Source organism: Ranitomeya variabilis, chromosome 4, assembly GCF_051348905.1.
Source record: "Ranitomeya variabilis isolate aRanVar5 chromosome 4, aRanVar5.hap1, whole genome shotgun sequence".
NCBI lineage: Eukaryota > Metazoa > Chordata > Amphibia > Anura > Dendrobatidae > Ranitomeya > Ranitomeya variabilis.
Window position 1 is genome coordinate 469,235,263 of NC_135235.1, and position 24,746 is coordinate 469,260,008.

Genomic DNA, 24,746 nt, shown 5'->3' on the forward strand with positions numbered 1-24,746 from the left:
GAGTTTCTCACATCACACTTGCAAGTGTGACACCGGCCACAAAGGAATATGTAATGTCCTTTCCTTTTTAACTAAATATATATTTTTTTTAAATGGCGTGGGCTCCGCAACAATTTTCCAAACCAGCAGAGGGAAAGCCAGCGACTGGGGGCTGATGTTTATACCCTGGGAAGGGGTTAATACCCATGGATATTCTCAGGCTATGTATATCAGCCTGCAGCTGTATACTTAGCCTTTACTGGCTATTAAAATAGGGGGACCCCCAAAAAATGACGTGGGGTCCTCCTATAATTAACAACCAGCAAAGGCTAGGCAGACAGCGGCAGGCTGATATTAACCCCTTAGTGACAGAGCCAATTTGGTACTTAATGACCGAGCCAATTTTTACAATTCTGACCAGTGTCACTTTAAGAGGTTATAACTCTGGAACGCTTTATCGGATCCCGCTGATTCTGAGATTGTTTTTTCGTGACATATTGTACTTCAAGTTAGTGGTAACATTTCTTCGATATTACTTGCGATTATTTATGAAAAAAATGGAAATATGTCGAAATTTTTTTAAATTTTGCAATTTTCAAACTTTGAATTTTTATGCCCTTAAATCAGAGAGATATGTCACAAAAAATAGTTAATAAATAACATTTCCCACATGTCTACTTTACATCAGCACAATTTTGGAAACAATTTTTTTTTTTGTTAGGGAGTTATAAGGGTTAAAAGTTGACCAGCAATTTCTCATTTTTACAACACCATGTTTTTTTTAGGGACCACATCACCTTTGATGTCATTTTGAGGGGTCTATAGATAGAAAATAACCAAGTGTGACACCATTCTAAAAACTGCACCCCTCAAGGTGCTCAAAACCACATTCAAGAAGTTTATTAACCCTTTACGTACTTCACAGGAACTGAAACAATGTGGAAGAAAAAAATGAACATTTCACTTTTTTTTGCAAACATTTTACTTCAGAACCATTTTTTTTAATTTTCACAAGTGTAAAAACAGAAATTTAACCACAAATTTTGTTGTGCAATTTTTCCTGAGTACGCCGATACCCCATATGTGGAGGTAAACCACTGTTTGGGCGCACCGCAGAGCTTGGAAGTGAAGGAGCACCGTTTGACTGTTTCAATGCAGAATTGGCTGGAATTGAGATCAGACGCCATGTCGCGTTTCGGGAGCCCCTAATGTGCCTAAACAGTGGAAACCCCCCACAAGTGATACCATTTTGGAAACTAGACCCCTTAAGGAACTTATCTAGATGTGTGGTGAGCACTTTGAACCCCCAAGTGCTTCACAGAAGTTTATAACGTAGAGCCGTGAAAATAAAAAATCGCATTTGTTTTCACAAAAATGATTTTTTCGCCCACAAATTCTTATTTTCACAAGGGTAACAGGAGAAATTAGACCACAAACGTTGTTGTGCAATTTCTCCTGAGTACGTCAATACCCCATATGTGGGGGTAAACCACTGTTTGGGCGCACCGCAGAGCTTGGAAGTGAAGGAGCACCGTTTGACTTTTTCAATGCAGAATTGGCTGGAATTGAGATCGGATGCCATGTCGCGTTTGGAGAGCCCCTGATGTGCCTAAACAGTGGAAACCCCCCACAAGTGATACCATTTTGGAAACTAGACCCCTTAAGGAACTTATCTAGATATTCGGTGAGCACTTTGAACCCCCAAGTGCTTCACAGAAGTTTATAACGTAAAGCCGTGAAAATAAAAAATCGCATTTTTTCTACAAAAATGATCTTTTTGCCCCAAAATTTTTATTTTCACAAGGGTAACAGGAGAAATTAGACCACAAAAGTTGTTGTGCAATTTCTCCTGAGTACGTCAATACCCCATATGTGGGGGTAAACCACTGTTTGGGCGCACCGCAGAGCTTGGAAGAGAAGGAGTGTCGTTTTACTTTTTCAATGTAGAATTGGCTGGAATTGAGATCGGACGCCATGTCACGTTTGGAGAGCCGCTGATGTGCCTAAACAGTGGAGACCCCCCACAAATGACACCATTTTGGAAACTAGACCCCTTAAGGAACTTATCTAGATGTGTGGTGAGCACTTTAAACCCCCAGGTGCTTCACAGAAGTTTATAACGTAGAGCCGTGAAAATAAAAAAATCGCATTTTTTCTACAAAAATGATCTTTTTGCCTCCAAATTTTTATTTTACCAAGGGTAACAGGAGAAAATGGACACCAGAAGTTGTTGTGCAATTTGTCTTGAGTACGCCGACACCCCGTATGTGGGGGTAAACCACTGTTTGGGTGCATGGCTGACCTCAGAAGCAAAGGAGCGCCATTTGACTTTTCAATGCAAAATTGACTGGAATTGAGATCGGACGCCATGTCGCGTTTGGAGAGCCCCTGATGTGCCTAAACAGTAGAAACCCCCCAAAAGTGACCCCATTTTGGAAACTAGACCCCCCATGGAACTTATCTAGATGTGTAGTGAGAACTTTGAATGCCCAAGTGCATCACAGAAGTTTATAATGCAGAGTCGTGAAAATAAAAAATATTTTTTTTTTAACAATAAAGATTTTTTAGCCCCCAAGTTTTTATTTTCACAAGGGTAACAAGAGAAATTGGACCACAAAAGTTGTTGTCCAATTTGTCCTGAGTATGCTGGTACCCCATATGTGGGGGTAAACCACTGCTTGGGCGCACGGCAGAGCTCGGAATGGAAGGAGCGCCATTTTGGAATGCAGACTTTGATAGAATTGTCTGCGGGCGTTATGTTGCGTTTGCAGAGCCCCTGATGTACCTAAACAGTAGAAACCCCCCACAAGTGACCAAATTTTGGAAACTATACCCCCTAAGGAACTTATCTAGATATGTGGTGAGAACTTTGAATGCCCAAGTGCATCACAGAAGTTTATAATGCATAGTAGTGAAAATAAAAAATATTTTTTTTTCCCACAAAAAAGATTTTTTTAGCCCCCAAATTTTTATTTTCACAAGGGTAACAAGAGAAATTGGACCCCAAAAGTTGTTGTCCAATTTATCCTGAGTATGCTGGTACCCAATATGTGGGGGTAAACCACTGTTTGGGCACACGGCAGAGCTCGGAAGAGAAGGAGCGCCATTTTGGAATTCAGACTTTGATAGAATTGTCTGTGGGTGTTATGTTGCGTTTGCAGAGCCCCTGATGTACCTAAACAGTAGAAACCCCCCACAAGTGACCAAATTTTGGAAACTAGACCCCCTAAGGAACTTATCTAGATATGTGGTGAGAACTTTGAATGCTCAAGTGCTTCACAGAAGTTTATAATGCAGAGTAGTGAAAATAAAAAAATATTTTTTTTTCCCACAAAAAAGATTTTTAGCCCCCAAGTTTTTATTTTCACAAGGGTAACAGGAGAAATTGGACCCCAAAAGTTGTTGTCCAATTTGTCCTGAGTATGCTGGTACCCAATATGTGGGGGTAAACCACTGTTTGGGCGCACGGCAGAGCTCGGAAGAGGAGCGCCATTTTGGAATTCAGACTTTGATAGAATTGTCTGTGGGTGTTATGTTGCGTTTGCAGAGCCCCTGATGTACCTAAACAGTAGAAACCCCCCACAAGTGACCAAATTTTGGAAACTAGACCCCCTAAGGAACTTATCTAGATATGTGGTGAGAACTTTGAATGCTCAAGTGCTTCACAGAAGTTTATAATGCAGAGTAGTGAAAATAAAAAAATATTTTTTTTCCCACAAAAAAGATTTTTAGCCCCCAAGTTTTTATTTTCACAAGGGTAACAGGAGAAATTGGACCCCAACAGTTGGTGTCCAATTTATCCCGAGTACGCTGATGCCCCATATGTGGGGGTAAACCACTGTTTGGGCGCACGGCAGAGCTCAGAAGGGAGGGAGCACCATTTGACTTTTTTAGCGCAAAATTGGCTGTCGTGTTTGGAGACCCCCCTGATGTACCTAAACAGTGGAAACCCCCAAATTATAACTCCAACCCTAACTCCAACACACCCCTAACCCTAATCTTAACCCGATCCATAATCCTAATCACAACCCTAACGATAATCACAACCCTAACCCCAAAACAGCCCTAATCTCAACCCTAACCATAACCCTAATCAAAACCCTAAATCCAACACACCCCTAACCCTAATCCCAAACGTAACCCTAATCCCAACCCTAATCCAAACCCTAATCCCAACTCTAACCCTAACTTTAGCCCCAACCCTAACCCTAACTTTAGCCCCAACCCTAACCATAACTTTAGCCCCGTCGTCACAAAAAAAGTTCAATGTAACCTTTTTTTTGTACGTCGCGTCCGCCATTTCCGCGCATGCGTGGCCGTAACTCTGCCCCCTCCTCCCCAGGACATAGACTGGGCAGCGGATGCGTTGAAAAACTGCATCCGCTGCCCACGTTGTGCACAATTTTCACAACGTGCGTCGGTACGTCGGGCCGACGCATTGCGACCGCCCCGTACCCACGCAAGTGTGATAGAAGCCTAAGGCTACTTTCACACTAGCGTCGTACTCGGCCCATCGCAGTGTGCCGGGCCGACGTACTGACGCTAGCGTTGTAAGCGCCGCACAACGGGTGCAGTGGATGCTGTTTTTTCAACGCATCCGCTGCCCCATTGTGAGGGGAGGCGGGGGCGGAGTTCCGGCCGCACATGCGCGGTCGGAAATGGCGGACACGTCGCACAAAAAAGTTACATGTAGCTTTTTTTGTGCCGACGGTCCGCCAAAGCACGACGCATCCATCGCACGACGGATGCGACATGTGGCAATCCGTCGCAATGCGTCGCTAATGCAAGCCAATGGAGAAAAAACGCATCCTGCAAGCACTTTTGCAGGATGCGTTTTTTCTCCGACGCATTGCGACGGAAGCCAAAAAACGCTAGTGTGAAAGTAGCCTAACCCTAGCCCTAACCCTAAATTTAGCCCCAACCCTAGCCCTAACTCTAGCCCTAGCCCTAACCCTAACTCTAACCCTAACCCTAACTCTAACCCTAACCCTAACCCTAACTCTAATTTTAGCCCCAACTCGTCTTCTCCTGCCGGCCGGCAGATGGCAGCAGATGGCAGGCGCACTGCGCATGCGCCCGCCATAAGGAAAAAGCCGGCTGGCAGGAGAAGACAGAAGAGGACCCAGGGACACCGGGTGAGTATGTTAGGGTCCCCGAATCCCCCTATTTCTCTGTCCTCTGATGTGCGATCACATCAGAGGACAGAGAATTACAGATCGCTTTTTTTTTTTTTTTTTTTAGCGGTCGCCGGTAAACTGTTAATTACCGGCGATCGCAAAACAGGGGTCGGTGCAAACCGACCCCGATCATGTTCTTTGGGGTCTCGGCTACCCCCGGCAGCCGAGACCCCAAAGATCTGCCGGGTGCCGGGCGGCGGGCGTACTGCGCGAGCGCCCGCCATTTTTTCCCGGAAAAAAGATGGCGGCGCCCATGGGGACCCACGAGGAGCACCGATGGAGATAGGTGAGTATTGGGGGGCTACCGGAGGCCATCGGGGACCCTATTTCTCTGTCTTCCGATGTGCGATCACATCAGAGGACAGGGAAATTAAACGGCACATTGCGTTTTTTTTTTTTTTTGTTGCGACCGCCGGTAAACGGTTAATTACCGGCGATCGCAACTCGGGGGTCGGTAAAAAACCCCCGAATCATGTTCTCTGGGGTCTCGGCAACCGAGACCCCAGAGAAAATCCGACTCTGGGGGGCGCTATTCACTTTTTCCACAGCGCCTTTAATTAACGGCGCTGTGGTTTAAGTACCCTTAGCGGCCGCCGTTAAAAGGCATATCGGCGGTCGTTAAGGGGTTAATAGCCTAGGAAAGGACCATGAATATTGGCCCCCCCGGCTACAAACACCAGCTCACAGCCGCCCCAGAAAAGGTGCATCTCTAAGATGCGCCAATTCTGGCACTTAGCCTCGCTCTTCCCACTTGCCCTGTAGCGATGGCAAGTGGGGTAATAGTTAGGGGGTTAATGTCACCTTTGTATTGTAAAGGTACCGTCACATTAAGCGACGCTGCAGCGATATAGACAACGATGCCGATCGCTGCAGCGTCGCTGTTTCGTCATTGTGTGGTCGCTGGTGAGCTGTCACACAAACAGCTCTCCAGCGACCAACGATGCCGAAGTCCCCGGGTAACCAGGGTAAACATCGGGTTACTAAGCGCAGGGCCGCGCTTAGTAACCCGATGTTTACCCTGGTTACCAGTGTAAATGTAAAAAACCCAAACACTACATACTTACATTCCGGTGCCTGTCGCGTCCCCCGGCGTCCGCTTCCCTGCACTGTGTAAGCGCCGGCCCTAAAGCAGAGCGGTGACGTCACCGCTGTGCTTTGCTTTACGGCCGGCACTGACACATTCAGTGCAGGAAGCTCTGAGCAGCAGCGCGGACGCCGGGGGACATGACAGACATCAGAAGGTGAGTATGTAGTGTTTTTTTTTTACTTTTACAATGGTAACCAGGGTAAATATCGGGTTACTAAGTGCGGCCCTGCGCTTAGTAACCTGATATTTACCCTGGTTACCATTGTAAAACATCGCTGGCATTGTTGCTTTTGCTGTCAAACACAACGATACACGCCGATCTGACGATCAAATAAAGTTCTGGCCTTCTAGCTCCGACCAACGATATCACAGCAGGATCCAGATCGCTGCTGCGTGTCAAACACAACGATATCGCTATCCAGGACGCTGCAACGTCACGGATCGCTATCGTTATCGTTGGAAAGTTGGTCAGTGTGAAGGTACCTAAAGGTGACATCAAGCCCATTAGTAATGGAGAGGTGTCAATAACACACCTATCCATTACTAATCCCATAGTTGTTACATGGTAAATAAAGACACTGTCAGAATAAAGTCTTTTAAAGGGAATCTGTCACCTCATTTTTCGCATATAAGCTGCGGCCACCACCATTAGGGGCTTATCTACAGCATTCAGTAATGCTGTAGATAAGCCCCCCATGTAACTTGAAAGATAAGGAAAGCAAGTTATATTATACTCACCTGGGGGGGTGGTCCAGTCCGATGGGCGTTGAAGGTACAGCTCCGGAACCTCCCATCTTCATGCAATGTCGTCCTCTTCTTTGCTTCCTGTCGCGGCTCCTGCGCAGGCGTACTGATCTGCCCTGTTGAGGGCAGAGCAAAGTACTGCAGTGCGCAGACGCCGGGAAAGGTCAGAGAGCCCCGGCGCCTGCGCACTGCAGTACTTTACGCTGCCCTCAACAGGGCAGATCAGTACGCCTGCGCCGGAGCCGTGACAGAATCAAGGAAGAGGACGTCATCGCATGAAGATGGGAGGTGCTGGACCCGGACCCGCGACTCCCATTGGACTGGATCGGACCGCCCCTGGGTGAGTATAATGTATCTTGGTTTTCTTATCTTTCAGGTTACATCAGGGGCTTATCTACCTCATTACAGAATGCTGTAGATAAGCCCCTGATGCTGGTGGCCGAAGCTTATTTACGAAAAATGAGGTGACAAATTCTCTTTAATGAAATAAAACACCACAGTTTTCCCATCTTTATTGTTCTGCTAATTCCCAGAATCCCTGGATCTCCTGCAAAAAAAAGAAACCAACACAAATACTCCCTGTTCCGACGTAGTCCTTAATAATGAGTGTCCCACGAGGAGTCCAGCTCTGCTACATCTGGATGCCTGACATCCAGATGTAGCAGAGCTTGTAGATGACCACTGGAGATAACTCTCCTGTGGTCACCTGCACTGTAGTTCTCACAATCAGCTGATCGTGAGAACCAGCCTAGTGACCGGAGGTAACCCCAGCGGTCACGTGCACGTGCAGTTCTCGTGGTGAGCTATCATTGCGAGAACTGCAGTGGATGCGGACTTCCAGCGGTCACAAGGTAAGAGATTATTTTAGTTTTCATGCGTAGTAAGCTGCTTTTACGAAGCTATTACACATGTGCCTAATAATTAGATGCGGTTTTACCGCACCTAATGATAGTCAATGGGAAATTTACGCTACGGGGACAGAGTGTCTTCACATCGTAAATAGACATGCTGCAGTCTGGAAAGACGTGCCGCATGTCCGGATACGCAGGTCTGCAGCCTGCGACTCTGAATGCATAGTGGAGATGGGATTTCATGAAATCCTCTCCACTATGCTGTAAGGGTGCGTGTCCACGGTCCGGATTGTCGGCGCATTGGACGGAGCGGAAAACCCGCTCCGCCCAAAGCACCGCCCCTTTTGTACAAGTGGGGATTCCGGATGTGTTCATTGCACACATCCGGAATCTCTGCACCCCATACATAGGGCCGTTATTTACCTTGCGGCGATGGAGCGTTGCCGCAAGGTAAACAGACATGCTGCGTTCTAAAAAGACGAGCCGCATGTCCGGAAACGCAGGGCCGCCGGGTGCGCGTTACTACGCATAGTGGAGACGGGATTTCATTAAATCTCCTCCACTATGCTGTAACATCTGGCAGCTGCGGTTGTATGCAGCATCCAATCCGCATGTAATCCGGACAGTGGACACGCACCCTTACATGCCACTGTATAACACATGGTTGTAGATCTTCGCAGGCTCCCACAGAGCCACGCAGAAAAGCAACTACCTGCGGACTGTGGAGGACACAGGTCTAACTTTCCGAGGGGCTCCTCATTGCCTAATGACACCCCTGATGACACGTGCAGCATTACGATTTCTGCTGTGGATGTCACCCCTTGCCCTGCACACGGTGGAGCGCTGCAGCACAGACGAACGTCCCTTTATTAATGAGCCCTAACAGCAATGGGGGGGCATTGGGCCATTGCTTCCGCTGTGCCCATTTGGAAATCCCCTACTAACCCGGCACCGTCACACGGAGCTGTGCCATATGTACCGCATTGCTAATGAAGGGCTCAGATGAGCTGGAATCCAGACACCCCACCCAGATTTCCTCCACTCCTTCCTGCAGGACCACTCTCCCTCCCAGTGACCTCACACTGCCACCAGCATTCACTCACAAAGAAAGAATGAAAAAATGACCGACAGGCTCACGAGCCAATAAAAGCACGGAGGAGAGACCGGCTTCTCCTTTCATTGGTGACTTTATGTCAGTGGGCGGGATTTTTACGTCACATGCGCAGAAATCAGGAGCTGATACTAGAGTGGCGGTAGTAAGGGCCAACAGTCTGTGCAGAGTACAGCTGCTAGCCAATCAGAGGAGGAGTAACGGTTCGAAGCGACCAATAAGACACCACCAGGGGCGTAACCCTATATATAAATGCCGTAACGTTTCACTTTGCCTGTTAGTAGCTACCGGCAGACGAAATGACAACGACTTCTACATTCAAAGGGCTCGACCCCGAAAGCCGCAGTAGCTCCAGGTACTGTTATTAATGGCGGTGAACGAGCGGGTTGGCGGTAACGTATGTGCATGCCCTGTGTGGTGCCGCATGATCATTGTGCTGTCTGTTGCATGAAATTCACTCCTGGGTGTACTGCAAGTGCCAGCATCTACTGCTCTCCATCTGCATTGTCGGTCTGCGTAGTTCCTGGTGTTGTTAATCTGGTAGTTAAAGCTGTACTGTCTGGGTAATGTGACTCCTGAGGCTGGCTCCACATTAGTAGGTGCTCTGTACCCTGGGGTGTGTGGGTGAAGGGTGGGCTCCACATCAGTAGTGCCCTGTACCTGGGGGGGTGTGGGAGAAGGGTGGGCTCCACATTAGTAGGTGCTCAGTACCCTGGGGGGTGTGGGAGAAGGGTGGGCTCCACATTAGTAGGTGCTCAGTACCCTGGGGGGTGTGGGAGAAGGGTGGGCTCCACATTAGTAGGTGCTCAGTACCCTGGGGGGTGTGGGAGAAGGGTGGGCTCCACATTAGTAGGTGCTCAGTACCCTGGGGTGTGTGGGAGAAGGGTGGGCTCCACATTAGTAGGTGCTCAGTACCCTGGGGTGTGTGGGAGAAGGGTGGGCTCCACATTAGTAGGTGCTCAGTACCCTGGGGTGTGTGGGAGAAGGGTGGGCTCCACATTAGTAGGTGCTCAGTACCCTGGGGTGTGTGGGAGAAGGGTGGGCTCCACATTAGTAGGTGCTCAGTACCCTGGGGTGTGTGGGAGAATGGTGGGCTCCACATTAGTAGGTGTCCTGTACCCTGGGGTGTGGGAGAAGGGTGGGCTCCACATCAGTAGTGCCCTGTACCCTAGGGGGTGGGAGAAGGGTGGGCTCCACATTAGTAGGTGTCCTGTACCCTGGGGTGTGTGGGAGGAGGGTGGGCTCCACATCAGTAGTGCCCTGTACCCTAGGGGGTGGGAGAAGGGTGGGCTCCACATTAGTAGGTGTCCTGTACCCTGGGGTGTGTGGGAGGAGGGTGGGCTCCACATCAGTAGGTGCCCTGGGGTGTGTGGGAGAATGGGTGGGCTCTACATCAGTAGGTGCCCTGTACCCTGGGGTGTGTGGGAGAAGGGTGGGCTCCACATCAGTAGTGCCCTGTACCTGGGGTGTGTGGGAGAAGGGTGGGCTCCACATCAGTAGGTGCCCTGGGGTGTGTGGGAGAAGGGTGGGCTCCACATCAGTAGGTGCCCTGGGGTGTGTGGGAGAAGGGTGGGCTCCACATCAGTAGGTGCCCTGTACCCTGGGGTGTGTGGGAGAATGGGTGGGCTCTACATCAGTAGGTTCCCTGTACCCTGGGGTGTGTGGGAGAATGGGTGCTCCACATCAGTAGGTGCCCTGTACCCTGGGGTGTGTGGGAGAATGGGTGGGTGCCACATTAGTAGGTGCCTTGGGGTGTCTGGGAGAATGGGTGTTCCACATCAGTAGGTGCCTTGTACCCTGGCATCACTGGGGGGAGAATAGTGGTCTTTGTGCAAAAATCTGACATCTAATAGTGAACAAAATATTAGCCTGCTGCAGCTGTGGCATCTGCTTCTCCTGCCAACATCTGTATGTGGAGATGAGCTGCAGTAGATGCCATCGTATCCATGCTCTGCCCTAATCCGTAGCCTGGTGGGATTTCCCAGAGGACCCCAGTTTAGGCTGACACTTGGCTTTTCCTGTGATCCTGCATGTGCAGAATTGGACTCGTGTTGTCCCCCTCCATCTGTCATGGATTGCGGTTTCCTTTCAGGGTGGGGTTACCACTGGGAATCTTGTGCTGCTGTCAGCCGGGGTCTCGCTGCTTCCTCCTCCCTGCTGAATTACTAGGCGATGAGTAGTCTGTATCTGGCCCAGTTGTGAGGGCTGAGGCGGATCAGCTGCTGTTTTCCCGGAGAAGATTTAACAAAGGAAATGTACTAGTGTCACATGTGCGCTACTCCAGTATGGCGGCATCCTGATTAGTGTGGGGGTCTGGTATGTTTATATATGGCTTAATGTGTGGCAGGAATAAGGTGGTCTCTACACATACTGTCCTGCCACATATTGGGGGGGGGGGTGTAAATGGCCTAATTTAATCTCTCGTACTGATTTGCCTCAGATCTGTTATTTACTATATGGTATCTGGATGGGTATTCAGTCACAGGAATTGTGGGGGGGGGAGGTCTTTATTTTAGGACTACTAAATGGGTGAGAACTGTTAGGAAGGAACCATTGTATTAAGGCACGATTCACACTGGTGCCTTACAGATGTCATACAGACCACGATGCATGGGCTACCTGCAGGACTCTTGTCCTGAATATCTCAGCTTCATAGGCCCACATGTCATGGTCTGGACCTGGCTTCAGTGCTTTACTCAACCTAGGGTCCACTTGGTGCCAGGACTGTGGAGTCAGAGTCCATTTTGGTGGAGTTGGAGGTTTGGCTTACTGACTCCACAGCCCTGCTTGGTGCTGCACTCAGATGGCTGTAATGAAGGGACCGGTCCAAAGGTGGGTTTCACTGACTCCCCAACTAACATTTATTGGGGTCTAGGATGCTGTAAGTTTGGGTCAGGTTGGGATTTGAGGCTTTAATATCTGCTAAACGTCAGCAATCATCTCATCTGAATGAGGCCTAATGGGTGGAACATTGAACTTCAGGATTTACTGCCCCCTTATAAGACTGGGTTTGTGTTTTGACTTTTCAGGTGGGGTTGACTTTTCTGGGAATGGGCCTCAAACTATGTAAAATGCATAGAACTCACTCCCTGCCGCTGCTCTGGTACCAGTGTCTTGGCTATAGCTGTAGTGCTGATACCACTGCTCTAACCAGGAGCCATCTACATTGGTCACACCAGGACCAGAGCAGCTTCAGGGAGCCCTGCTGATGGACCCAGCAATGGTGAGTATCTGAGAACTGATCAATAGATTTCAGTTCTGTGATGTAGTCTTCCATAACTGAGCTCTGTGTAGCCCCATCTTCAACAATTAGCAGCTTTCTGCTTATGCAGAGCTAGAGGGCTGCCAATCAGTGGTAGGTGTGGGGTTGTACAGAGCTCAGCATTCAGAGAACTGGTAGATCTTCAGCAGATAAACGGATTTTTATCAAAATGTTAGCAGGCACCCAGTAAGTGACATCACTGGATTCAGTGTCTATGCCCCTACATCATGCCGCTCAGATAGATAAGGAAATGAACCTGGTGACTGAGTTACTTCAGAGGACCAGACACTTGCACAAAAAATTGGTTATAACTTGTAAAAACCCCTGAGCCCCATTATCTCTGCTGCTCACTTGTCACTCCAAAAGCAACAATATGGTGATTCCATGTACACAGCAGTAAGGCAGTGTTGTCCCCCACTAGACTAGAGCAGCAGTGCACCTGTTCTATTAATGCCTTATGGGCCTACTGAGGGTTTGGGTATGCTCAACTGCCTCCCTATGGGCCTACTGAGGGTTTGGGTATGTTCACTGCCACTTGGTTCTAATGGGAATGTCTCCTGATTGGTGTGAACCCCACTGATCTAAACTTTTATCTCCTCTGTTGTGGGTAGATGACTACTTTCCACTGGACAACCCCTGTTAATGAGTGAACAAAAACTGCTTGGGTGGGTGCAATGACTTCACCTTGCTATTTGGCTTATCCCAGTAAATCTTTATTCCAGGGTCCTGAGACCTCCTGGTGGTGGCTCCAGTTTCTCTTTTGGTGTTGAAGCTTCAAAGCAGCAACAACCTGCTAGACGACACAAGATGGCTTCCAACATATTTGGCATTCCAGACAATGAGCCGGCACCTACATCCTGTGCTTCTGAGCCTGGTAAACTATTCCTGTGTACCTCACCTTGTTTAATGCTGCATATATTAGATGGATGTTGATGGCAGTAGCAGATTTCCAGGTGAACTGACTAGATGTGTCCTGGAAATTATGCCACCCTTATCTACATAATGAATGTAATGTATGAAGGGTGGTAACGTTACATATTTGGCATTTAGGAACACATACCAGAATCGGTCAAAGCTTTTCCTCCCATATGTGTTTGGAAGGACTAAATCTGTATAGAACTCCATTCCAGCAATACCTTTACATGGCCAGTCTGTTCCTCACTGAGAATAGTGTTTGATTTGAGATGCAAATGAGGCTGAAGAGGTACAGTAGATGAGAAGCCTGTCACTCCAGCTCTATTCCCCACCCACCACTGGCTTCTGCCTAAACTTAAGTGGCAGACTTGGTCAAGCAGGAGGTGGAGACGGTGGTCTTGGGTGAGGAGTAGAGCTGGAGTGACAGGCTTCAAGCCTACCATAGACATCTAGTTAGCAATTCAAATGCGGATTTCCCCGTAACAGAGGAGTGGACTGGCCATGTTAAGGTATTGCTGGACTTGTCTCTGTAAAGCTACATGTACATATAAATAGTTTAGGGATTTGAAATCCTGCTGACAGATTCCTTCTAATTTGCTGCTAATTACAGGACTGGAGATGGTAAGATGTGTAATGGGAAAAGTTAACGAAGGTAACAGTATCTCATAAAGACCGCCTTGGTCGTAATGGTGTGGGCCTCCTTCTGTGACAAGGAGGTGCACTATTGGCATGATGCCACCACAGACACTACCTCAGCATGTGGCAGGGAGTTGGCACTAGACCTGGGGAGGGTGAATACCTACTGCTTTGTTTTGGGGGTCAACTGTCAATAAAATAAGCCCTAATGGTTCTCTCTCAGTCCTGATAGGGCATAGTCAATAGAGCATACCAACAATGAGTGGTATCAGAATTTATTCTTAAAGGGAACTTCCTGGCTCATTGACCCCTGTCACCACCTGCAGGTTTTTAGCTGCTTTACTTATGCACCTAAAGTCTGCCAATGCCTGCTTCCAGCACTGATGTGAAGTCAGCCCTGTAGCCAGTGACGGTCTGCTTGGGTAGAGCTGCTGAGCTCACTTGCTGCAGCATTGCTTTAAGGTCACTGCAGGATCTGATTGATATGAAAAAATAGCTTTTAAGAGTTCCAAAGAACCTGTGAAACTTCTTAGTGGTTACAGGGAAGTTGTGGTGCTGCCCCGTGGCTTCTTCCTGTCTGATAACTGTATGAAGCTGTGAATTGTAATTGCTGAGGTTCCAGTGGGAACGGGGATTGTTTTCCCGATGAATGACCTGCTCCCTCAGTGACTGGCACAGTGGTTGTGCAGTCTGTGGGATGGACACAAGTGCAGTACAGCATTTTGCTATTCATGTGGGGTGGCACAGTCTATTCTCACAACTAGTGGCACCTCCGCAATTAAACACCACTTGATTGAGACTGCTCTAAAATCAGTTTCTGCTTAGACCCGCAATGCACGCTCCTAAAATTCCTTAGTTGTCTAGGCATCTAAACTGCTCACCTACTACTGGGTTCATGCCCTGAGGATCCAGCACCAGGCACCCCACCACTGATCGGCTGGGTGTGATCAGTGCCAGGTCCTACATCTTCACCCCATCTAATATTGGTAACATTATTGGGATAGGTCATCGGTATCAAATGCAGGAAACCCCAAGTTTAGGATTAACAAAGCTTTAACACTGCATTAAAGTAAAATTCAAGCATAATTGATGTGTACACTTGTTGCAGCTGTTGGGCAGGACACAAGGAGTTCATCTAATCGTTTCTGTAAGTGAAGAACAGCAATGAGAAAATCCTAATGGTTTCTTAGTAATGTGCCTCAACAGTTCTCATAAATGCCTTCTCTCCAATACCCATCTGGGTGACAGATTCTGAGACTTGCTCTGTGTGACAAGATGTCCTGTCTTCTAGGAGCTTCAGAAAGTGCAGCTTGTGGGGACGATCCACACATCACATGTACACAGGATGAATACAGTGATGCCACAGACTACATGGTTGGTACACTTTTTTTTTTTTTTTTTTTTTTTTTATCAGATAAGACAAATGGTGTTTAAGTCCTAATCTTGACCTTAGCAGGGTGACAAATTGCTCAATATGTACTTAAAGGAGTAGCTGCTAAAGAACTGTTGTCTATAAAGGTCTCCATGTGTTGGTGCAAGGTTCAGCTGACATTGCTTTCATGGGATCAGCCCAGCTATCTTTGGTTGCCTCCAATTTGTTTCCCAACCTGCAAATCAGTCAGGGTGGCTTGTAGTAGAAGGATCAGGCATGTTTGCCTGATTCCATTTATCCTGGCTACTCTTGCCAATAACCTGCTTTATCCAGGACTTCAAAACTTTGGTCAAACTGGTGAGCATAGATCCTGCATGTATGTAGTGGTGTGGCTGTATAAAACCTAGTCCCCAATAAGAGTGCCTCTTGTCAGATGAGAAGGCTAACCTTATAAGCATATGGCTTGTATAACTAAATGTGCACTGGGGGTGTCTGTATTGCCACAAACCATACACTATCTGGGGTAAATTTCCCACAAAGGTCAGTTTAGAGACTGACCACTGGCACAGTATGACCACTGATCAGGGAGCTTTCACTGATTGGCAGTAGTTTGCCTGTGTACACAAGCAGACCAAAGCTAAATCATACTGCAGCCAATCCTCTACACTAGATCGCTACGTGCACATGGGCTGCCATCTAAGTCCTGATTACACAGGATGCTGCCCAAAAAGTCACCTGACAAACAAGTGTTTATCATTCATCCAGTGATCTGCACCCTGTTGACGATGATCATGAATGAGTCTTGGCAAGATAAGTGAAACTGGTGTCTACATTGAAGTGTAAATGTTCCTTAAGGATGAATGTGCCTGAGGATTTCTTTCTATTTTTTTTTATTTTTAAATGAAGTTCTCTTAAAAGGTACAACTGATTCCATATGTAAATCATCCTGACAGTCCCCCTGAGCCCTTCAATTGTGACTTCAAGCAAGGCTGAGGTTGCTGTGACTTATCTGGATATGTAGCGGGGGAGCAGTTTATGCTGCAGGTGACCTGCTTTGTCATGTATACTCCACAAGGAAGGATCTGATGACTCATGCTGTGACCTCATGTCCTGCTGATGTGAATGATGCATACTTCCTAGAATCTGAGTTACACATGGTTCCTTCCTGTTTAATCTGTTTGTATTGGTGCCTGCTGGATTACAGGGATATTGGTTTGTCAGTGTCTGTCTTCCTACAAGTAAAGCTGCACCTAGTGTTTGACTGCAGCGCTGAATTCATGTCACAAATGGCTCGCAACCTGAGAGCCAAGTGGGCAGATCTGCTGAGCTTACTGGTCTACAGCAATCCACCATTGACGGCACTGCAGCTAAATGGATACAAGGAGCAGTGATTGGCACTGAACACAGGGAGGGTCAGAAAAGCAGTCCTTTCACCTCCTTAACTGCCTGTAGATGGGTGTTCTCAGAAAACGCCTTAGGAGGGCTGATCCTAAGGACCTTCCCTAAAGCTATTTATATTGGCATGTATGTCATTGGAAGCTGGATAACATGTCTTTATCTGATGGCTTTCTCTGGAATAAGACCTGTTTTCTAAATTATCTGTTAGACGATGGGCAGGACACTGATCTACATGGCAATCTGCTTCCAGAGGGTATCTTAAATAAAAGGCGTTACCAGTGTGAGATGTAATGACTGCAGTGAGACCAGGAGTTGCCTGTCAGAGCTAACTCTTGTAATGGCAGATCATTTCTGATGTACAGTTATCCTTCACAATGCTTTTATCAATCTCGGATACAGCTGGGGAGCAGTACAGCAGAGCTGACAGCACTAAGGGTTTATGCAGCATCAAACCTGCAGGTGACAGCATGGTGGATGCCCACTATGCATCCAGACACCCACAGGTCACATGCCAAGACAGACATACAGCATGTTTCTCCAGACTGGCATCTCAACTTCTCTTGCGGAGACTAGTGTCTCCATAAGGGTAATCTCACCCCTAGAATATATTGAATGCGGTAAATCTTCATGGTTCAGTTAACACATGGAGACTCGCTTGCATTCAATAGTTAACTGTGCTTTGGAAGAATCAAATGTTCTGCATCCAAAGCTTGGCTACTTTTAGCTTGGCTGCACCTGAGCTAAGGCTGCATGTGTTTTTGTAACGGGAAAATGTTTCATCTGCTGTACTGGTAGCTATAACCAGACTAATCTTTGCAGTGAAAATGGACTTCAACTCTTTATGACCTGCATGCCCATATAGATGGCTTGGGAGGGTTGATCCTACTGACATTTTCCCTCTTAAACTTGGCTCTGGCAGTAACTGACTAAGTAGTGTACAGACTAGTACACTGTATTGCTGGATTTGTTGCCTCCCACTGATCTCTAAACCTTTCATATATGGTTAATCAATGTAGGACTTAAAGACATTTCTTTTAATACGACTTGATAGTCTGCCAACTTTCTTTTTTTTCTTTTTTTTTTTTTTTGTGGGGGCTGTAGTTTGAGATGCATATTTGGATGGTCATACACTAGTTTATTGCAGAATATGCATAAACCAATAAGGGGGTACTGAGGCTGCCCATGTACAATGCAAGACTAGTTTTCATACAGTAATGCCCTGGGATAAGTAGTTCCAAGATTATCTAAACTTCTGACTTTCTGTAGGAAGTTAATGGCGACAGGGCAACACTTCAGATGTTTGCCCGGCCCTTGTATAAGGCATTGTGATATTTCTCAAATGACTTACTATACATCTGTTCTCTTCTAGGGAGAAGCCGACGTACCTGGTGAGTATAATGCACACTATGCTTGTCCTCATTGTGTGGATTCTGGCATTTGTTTTAAAACCCATCCTACTAATCCTAGGGGGTCTAATGTCACTAATTTTTATCATTTTATTATTAAGAAACAGAAGAACCTGTAAAAGAGGCTTCAGGAGAACCTGCACAGCCAGCAGCCCCTGTAGCTGTACCCAGCAGAAGAAACCCTCCTGGAGGAAAGTCCAGTCTGGTCCTGGGCTGAGCAATGCAATAACCACTGACATTATTATTTTTTTTTTTTCCCCCATGTATGACTGTACATCTCTCCTTGGTTTAAAGCACTTTGTCTTGACTTTTGTACAAATGGTTGTGTATCTTCCCATTCTCCTGGAACTACTGGAAGAGGCATGAACTTGTATTTCTAGTAGCAATGTTTGTCTTATTAATGTTTCACATAATAAAAAATATTTAAACGTTTTCCATCTTTAAGCAGTGTCGGTACTGGTTTTGTTCAAGGTGGCTCAAGTGCTGATTCTTTAATGTTCTTGCCCACACCAGGCTCCATGTACAAAGCCCATAGACAGTGAGCTGCTTCGTTACTGGACTAGTCCAGCAATGTTAAAGGGTTTATCACCTACCGTAATTTACATTAACGGTAGCACTTAGACAATTCAGGGACCACCACTTGTCAGTCTCCTTTAGTCTTGAGATTACATACAAACCTGTTAATCTCTCACCTAATCCACAAGATGCCCATCAGCTAAATGCCTCCATCACCCATCTCACAATATCCCTGCACGCATCTGATCAGTATTGTTGTTGGAGGAACAAACAAGCAATGTGGTCAAAAAGAACCAGTGGCTTTAAATGGTAAAAAAAGTTTGAGACACATATTAATTGTTAGTCTACTTTCACACTAGCGTCGGGCTCGGCCCGTCGCAGTGCATCGGGCCGAGGTTACCGACGCTAGCGTTCTCTGCGCCGCACAACAGGGGCAGCGGATGCATTTTTCCAGCGCATCCGCCGCCCCATTGTGAGGTGCGAGGAGGTGGGGGCGGAGTTCCAGCCGCGCATGCGCGGTCAGAAAACAGACCGTCGGCAGCAAAAATTACATGTAGCGTTTTTTGTCCGCCACAACACGGCGCAACTGTCGCACGACGGTTGCAACGTGTGTCAATCCGTCGCTTAATGTTGGTCTATGGGGAAAACGCATCCTGCAAGCACTTTTGCAGGATGCGTTTTTTCAGCCAAACGACGCATTGCGACAGATTGCAAAAAAGCTAGTGTGAAAGTAGCCTTAACAACATAGATGGTACACCTGCAAAATACACAGGTGACCACATTGCTGACAAATACAAGGAGTGTGCAGAATGACACAAGTGTAGAATAATGGTGATACAAACTGCTATGATAGCAATGTTAAATATTTTATGTATACAAGTTGTGCATATACTAGGCCAGCGTCACACTAGCATATTGCATCCAATGTGAGAGGCTAATGACCCTCAGCTCCTGCTCTGCTGCCAGCCGGAGCAGAGTCATGCGTCTGTGCTCCAAGCCTCTCGCACAGAGCAGATCGGAGCACAGCTGCGGAGGAGGCAGAGAAACTACTTTCTCCATCTCCACCATTGCCGGGGTCCACATTTAGCGCATAGCACTCGGATGATATCTGATGTGCGCTGTCTCACTCGAACCCATAGGCTTATGTGTGCGAGTGAGCCAGCCAAGTGTTTGTGACAATCACAGCATGCTGCGATTGTCTCAGACCAAGGAACACAGCCTAAAAAAAAATCGGCTGCTTGGAGCTGCCCTATAGTGTAACATGGTCCAAGTGCAATGCAACTTTTTTTATCGCATTGCAATTGTCTAAGTCACTAGTGTGATGCCAGCCTTAGAAGTAAAACAGGGGTGCAAAAATCTGTTGTGTCCACAACTGTGAAATATCAGAATGTCGTCAGACATATATGGAGATGGTATATGCATCAAAGTGCATGCATGTCCCTTTGGGGAAAAAAAATCCATGGAGAATGTTAGCATATTATGGGCCCATACACTGGCTGTCATAAGAGTAAAAATGGCCAAGAAACTGTAGAAGAAAAAATGGCATTGGGAAGTGGTGGTGAAATGCATATACAGTAAATATAAATGGTGGTAAAGCCAGAGTGACTTATCCACAGAGCGTACTGACAAGTGTTTATGTAGTGTGAAGATATGAACCTGATCAATATGCAGCAACAGGATAAGGCAAGAGTAACAGACCCAACAGGATTAAATGCGAGACTTGTAACTGCTGTATACCATACCTTGCAGGTATACCATGTGTCACTAGTACATTTATTTTTTTGGGGGGGGCTCAACTTTATTTACAACTTATAGCCACTGGTTCTTTACTACTTGACCATTGCTCAGTTCCTCCAATATCAATACTTTGTTTCTAAATAGTCTGCCATTTATCCTACAAGCAAGCACTTAAGTATATTCATTACGAATTTTGTTATTTCAGTGTGCTTTAATATACTTTGCTCAGTGTAGTCTTTCTAAACATCTGCTCAGACAACGTTAATGTGCTCAGTGACTGTTAATGGGTTAACTACTTCATATACCATTGTAATTACCAATGTCCTTTTTTTGGGACGCCTAATCTTTAGCTTTTAGCAACTAAGATTTTATAATTGGGTCCAATTTTGTTTGTAAAATGAATGTTTTCAAAATAGGAAATCATGTCAGTCATTCTAATTGAATATTGGGACGCCTTTTTCTGAAAAATCCGTACTTGTAAACTTTAATTTGGCAAGTAATGGGTTAAAGATGCTATGGTAATCTTCCTTTTGCGGCCACTAACAAATGCTTGGAGTTGCAGACCACCTTTTTAGCATCTCTGTGGTTTAGGGTTCATCCACAACAAATATACCTAATAGTGCAAGGAGTGGACTATTTGTTACAAAGGTACTCTGCATGGTAATGTCATATAGGCGAGCAAATGTCCTGCACACAGTGGCACAACGGCTTCATAAGGTACAGCAGAAAACTGCATCAAAATTGCTTGCTTTAAGGGATTGTCCACAAATCCCTCAGATGGAAGTTGCACAAATCTGACATTCACTTAAAGGGCCAGTAGCCCTGATCAATGTCCGATCACCAACTCACATGTTCTAGAGTATAGTAGCAGCGTGAAGTAAAACTTGGCTTTTAATCAAATTATAAAATCAGAGGGTAATATAAAAGGAAAACACCTTTATTACCCACAGAATATAGACAGCCACAGTGGTGGAAGTCATTAATAGAGAAGAGACTTGAACACTGACTCTTGCCCTGTAGGTCAATAAAATAGCCCTAGAAGCCGCATAGCTCCTACCCTTCCTAGGACAGTCCCCAGCTTTCCATAAGCTAAATGTGCCCTATATAGCCTTAACACGTGTGCACATGTCCTCCCCTGAAGACCTACAAGGAGAAACGTGTCAGGAGGCATACAGGACTAGGTGACCACTGCCCCACCCTGCCAGTTGTCCAAATACTACCATCCATGATTTTATACTTGTAGATCAGAAGTTTTACTTTTCTCCTGTTTCTACTATACTTCATTGAAGGGCAGCATAATGTAAGGAAGACCGTGATTGCAGCAGTATATCACTTTATTCACTGGGTGCAGCAGTTGTGATAAAATCTGTTTTAGATGTAGCAGAACTTGGTGGCCCCTGCCCACACCCCTGATTAGCAGCTTTCTGTGTACTTCATATATTGACTGTAAGCTGCTAATCAGTGCTGGAGCATGGGTGGACCAGGAGGCTATCTAGTCCTGCTGCGATAATCTCTTGCTGATAAGGGTGCTCTCGCATTGCGTTCCGGGGTAGGCAGACTGGGCCAGAGTCTATAATGGTACCAGCAGCGCTAACTTGTGCTCTTCTGCATCACTTTCTACCATGTCTGGGTGTTCTTCCTCCAGTAGGCATACTCGCTCTGCTGGCACCATTCTAGTCTGTGACCCTGTTGGTGCAGATGTCTGACTCTTGTTTTGCGGGAACCATATGTACAATTAATAAAAAAATGTAATATATTGAAGCTGGTGTAACCACCTTTGTGTTTCAGCTGCTGCATGGTGCCCCAGCTGAACAGATGCAGGAGCCTTAGGCTGGGGTCACACTTGCGTGTGCAATGCGAGTCTCTCACATTAATAACCGGGACCGGAGCGTGCTGCTGCATAGAAAAACATGCAGCCCCATGCTCCGGTCCCGAGTGCTGGCAGCAGTGCCGGGTATTGATGCAAGAGACTCGTGAGTTTCTCTTATTGCACATGCAATTTACAATATATGGAGACTTCAATCACAACACAGCATTAACCAGATGAAAACTACAGCTGACTTCACATGTCCATGGTTCATGGTCTGGCCAGGCTCTTCTAAGCCAATGCCTCTCTCATGAGACTGGCTGGAGGGTCTGGGGCAGGCCTGGAAATCACAGGCTGCATTCACATCTGAATAAAGACAAATGCAAAGTTGTATTTACCATTGCAAGTCCGCAACCCTTACTTCATTGCAACTTCTAAAGGGAACCCGTCAGTTGCTTTATGCAGCCCACACGTAGCGTGATTCCACACAGGTATATTTTGTATCCCAAAACACTGCCTTTCAAAGAGTTTTTTAAAAATCTAACCTTGGCTGGGGACCATAGGAATGGACAGCCCTAGCCCTTGGTCTTCCCATGTATGCGCTGGGCATGTGGACCGGCGCACACCCCCATACAAGCAGCATGTAAGTGCTGCTGTCAGATGGACAGTAATGAGCGAGCATGCTTGGATACAAAGCGAGAGTCTTCGGCGTGCTCGAAAAATGTTTGAATCCCAGCGGCGGCATGTTTCTGGCAGTTCCACAGCCACAACACATGCAGGGATTGCCTCTTTGTTAGCTTCGATTATTGCTGTTACCCCTGGAAGAAGCTGGCGGCGAAACGTGCATCGGGGTGAGGGAACGCGAGTGATGACCATCTCAGGGCCTTCATCTATATCATCACATACAGGTATCTTTCAAAAGCACATAATGATATTGGATTGCTGGTGTGTCAGGGGCGACTACATTAATTTGATTGGGCTGTAACGTCCTATGTGCCCATCTATTTTACTTGACCAGTCCGAACGTTGGTCTAACACTGATTTGAACTAAATTGGACTTATCTTCACGTAAGTGCCACATAAGAACTACAAGACCCTCTGCTAGTTTGAGTGGTACTTTGGTTACACCTCTTTATATCATCCCTATAGACATGGGACTTTTTTGAGCCAGGATGTTTCGAGTCTATATGTAGGATACCTGATATGTAAGCCCTAATAAGGAAGGGTGGTCACAGTACCTGAAATGTTCTAAAACCCCTTCCATTTATTGATATATTTCCCATATTGGTTTGGTCACACTAGCGTCCCCTGTTGGACATTCTGCTTTTTTTTAATGTTAAATTGAATTTTTGATATTTCAATGAAAAAAATATTTTTAATAGATCTCTTCAGTACTCGGTCTGTTATCTAGTCTGAGGAGTTTGTTGTGATTTGTAAGGGAAGTGCCATTTATAATCATATGTGGATTATGTATATGTGCAGGCACGGGGCAGGTTAGTAACGCTATTCACCTTCAAATGAAGCCCATATCTCCAGGTTAATAGCGTTTTTTTCTGGTGACCATGTTCCCTTTAAAGAAGCACTCCTCCTTCCATCAAATTTTTATCCTCTTAATATATTGCAGTCATCATATGATATAGCACTGTGGACTTACAATTGCTCATTTTGCCTTTCTGCCTAGTTAATTCATCTCTTTTCCATGAAGTCTGTGACTTCACATGATTAAAAACGAACTAACTGAATTCTTGTAAGCTCTATGCAGGAATAGGAAATCTATTTTCCCTGCATGAGGCATCATTAGAACTACAATTCTACATCACTCCAAAGTCCCTGGCAGGGGAGGAGCAGAGCTGCTGGGTCAGGTGTTAAAGAAAGGGATGACTTATGCACGGAAAAGAGTCTTCCTGCTTCTACGTAGAGATTAGAAGGATCAGTTAGTCAGTTTTTAATCATGTGATGTCTCACAGACCTAATGGAAAACAGAAGAATTAGCTGGGTAGAAGCACAAAATGAGCAATTGTAAGTACGCTATACAATATGATGAGCCTCCTGTTCTGGTGATAAGAGTAGCATGCTTGTCCCACCGATCTAGTAGTTCTCATCTGCCGTGAACTGAAAGACCGCCGCTCTGTTATCCCCGTGTGCCTCTTGACAGACAAGAAATGCCCATACGTGAATTAAGACTAAACATCATCCTGTAATGTAGAGTGATGGCAGTTGAAGCATAGTTTCACTAAGAACAATCTATCACATAATGGGGGGAAGAGTCTGAATGGCGAGACTAGGGACCACTTACAAAACGGTGATTACATGCACCTTTCTTTCTGCAGCATATCATATATACACAAGTGCCCTTATTCAGTAAATTGTGGTGCAGACCTGTTGAAAATATAGAACTACCCACATATTCAGTTTGTTTGCATAGCAGCTATAGGCACTGTACCCCAATTTACAAGTTAAACTGAACGAATTCAGGGTGTTGTAAGAAATAGCAGGACTGGCACTACACTCAGTACTGTGTCTTAACATCCGGCAAGGAGTGCCACACGGGTGCTGGTCACGTGCAGCTTTCACCTTCCTATTTGAACTAAATGTATAGGCTTTCGGTCACTAATTGACTACAGTGGTCATGTGACCTCCGGTTGTTGATGCCTTGAGACCGGTGGGGAACACAGTACCGAGGGTGGAAAAATGGCAATGCTCTAGTAAATGAATACACTTTTTTTTTTTTTTTTTTTAAATTCCAGA

General features: G+C 46.2%; 1 protein-coding gene across 3 annotated transcripts; it reads left to right on the plus strand.

The window, feature by feature from the left end:
* Window positions 1-9,149: 9,149 nt before the first annotated feature.
* Window positions 9,150-18,382, plus strand: JPT1 (Jupiter microtubule associated homolog 1). 3 transcript variants are annotated; one of them, XM_077251733.1, is made up of 5 exons: window positions 9,150-9,304; window positions 12,934-13,085; window positions 15,054-15,136; window positions 17,902-17,920; window positions 18,040-18,382. In XM_077251733.1, exons 1-5 carry the CDS (start codon window positions 9,249-9,251, stop codon window positions 18,153-18,155), a joined length of 426 nt encoding a protein of 141 aa, XP_077107848.1. In that variant the 5' UTR covers window positions 9,150-9,248; the 3' UTR covers window positions 18,156-18,382. The 3 variants fall into 3 exon arrangements, with proteins under 3 accessions (XP_077107848.1, XP_077107847.1, XP_077107846.1); XM_077251732.1 differs by lacking the exon at window positions 9,150-9,304 and adding an exon at window positions 9,371-9,512 and having other exon boundaries at window positions 18,046-18,382; XM_077251731.1 differs by lacking the exon at window positions 9,150-9,304 and adding an exon at window positions 9,375-9,512.
* The last annotated feature ends 6,364 nt before the right edge of the window (window positions 18,383-24,746 follow it).

What these genes read in the sequence shown, in the direction of transcription:
- JPT1 (XM_077251731.1), top strand. Translation starts at nt 9,397, where the DNA reads ATGAAATTCACTCCTGGGTGTACTGCAAGTGCCAGCATCTACTGCTCT. An exon ending in GTTAAAGCTGTACTGTCTGG is followed by an intron (nt 9,513 to 12,933) that starts GTAATGTGACTC and finishes TCTTTATTCCAG; the next exon opens with GGTCCTGAGACCTCCTGGTG. An exon ending in ATCCTGTGCTTCTGAGCCTG is followed by an intron (nt 13,086 to 15,053) that starts GTAAACTATTCC and finishes CCTGTCTTCTAG; the next exon opens with GAGCTTCAGAAAGTGCAGCT.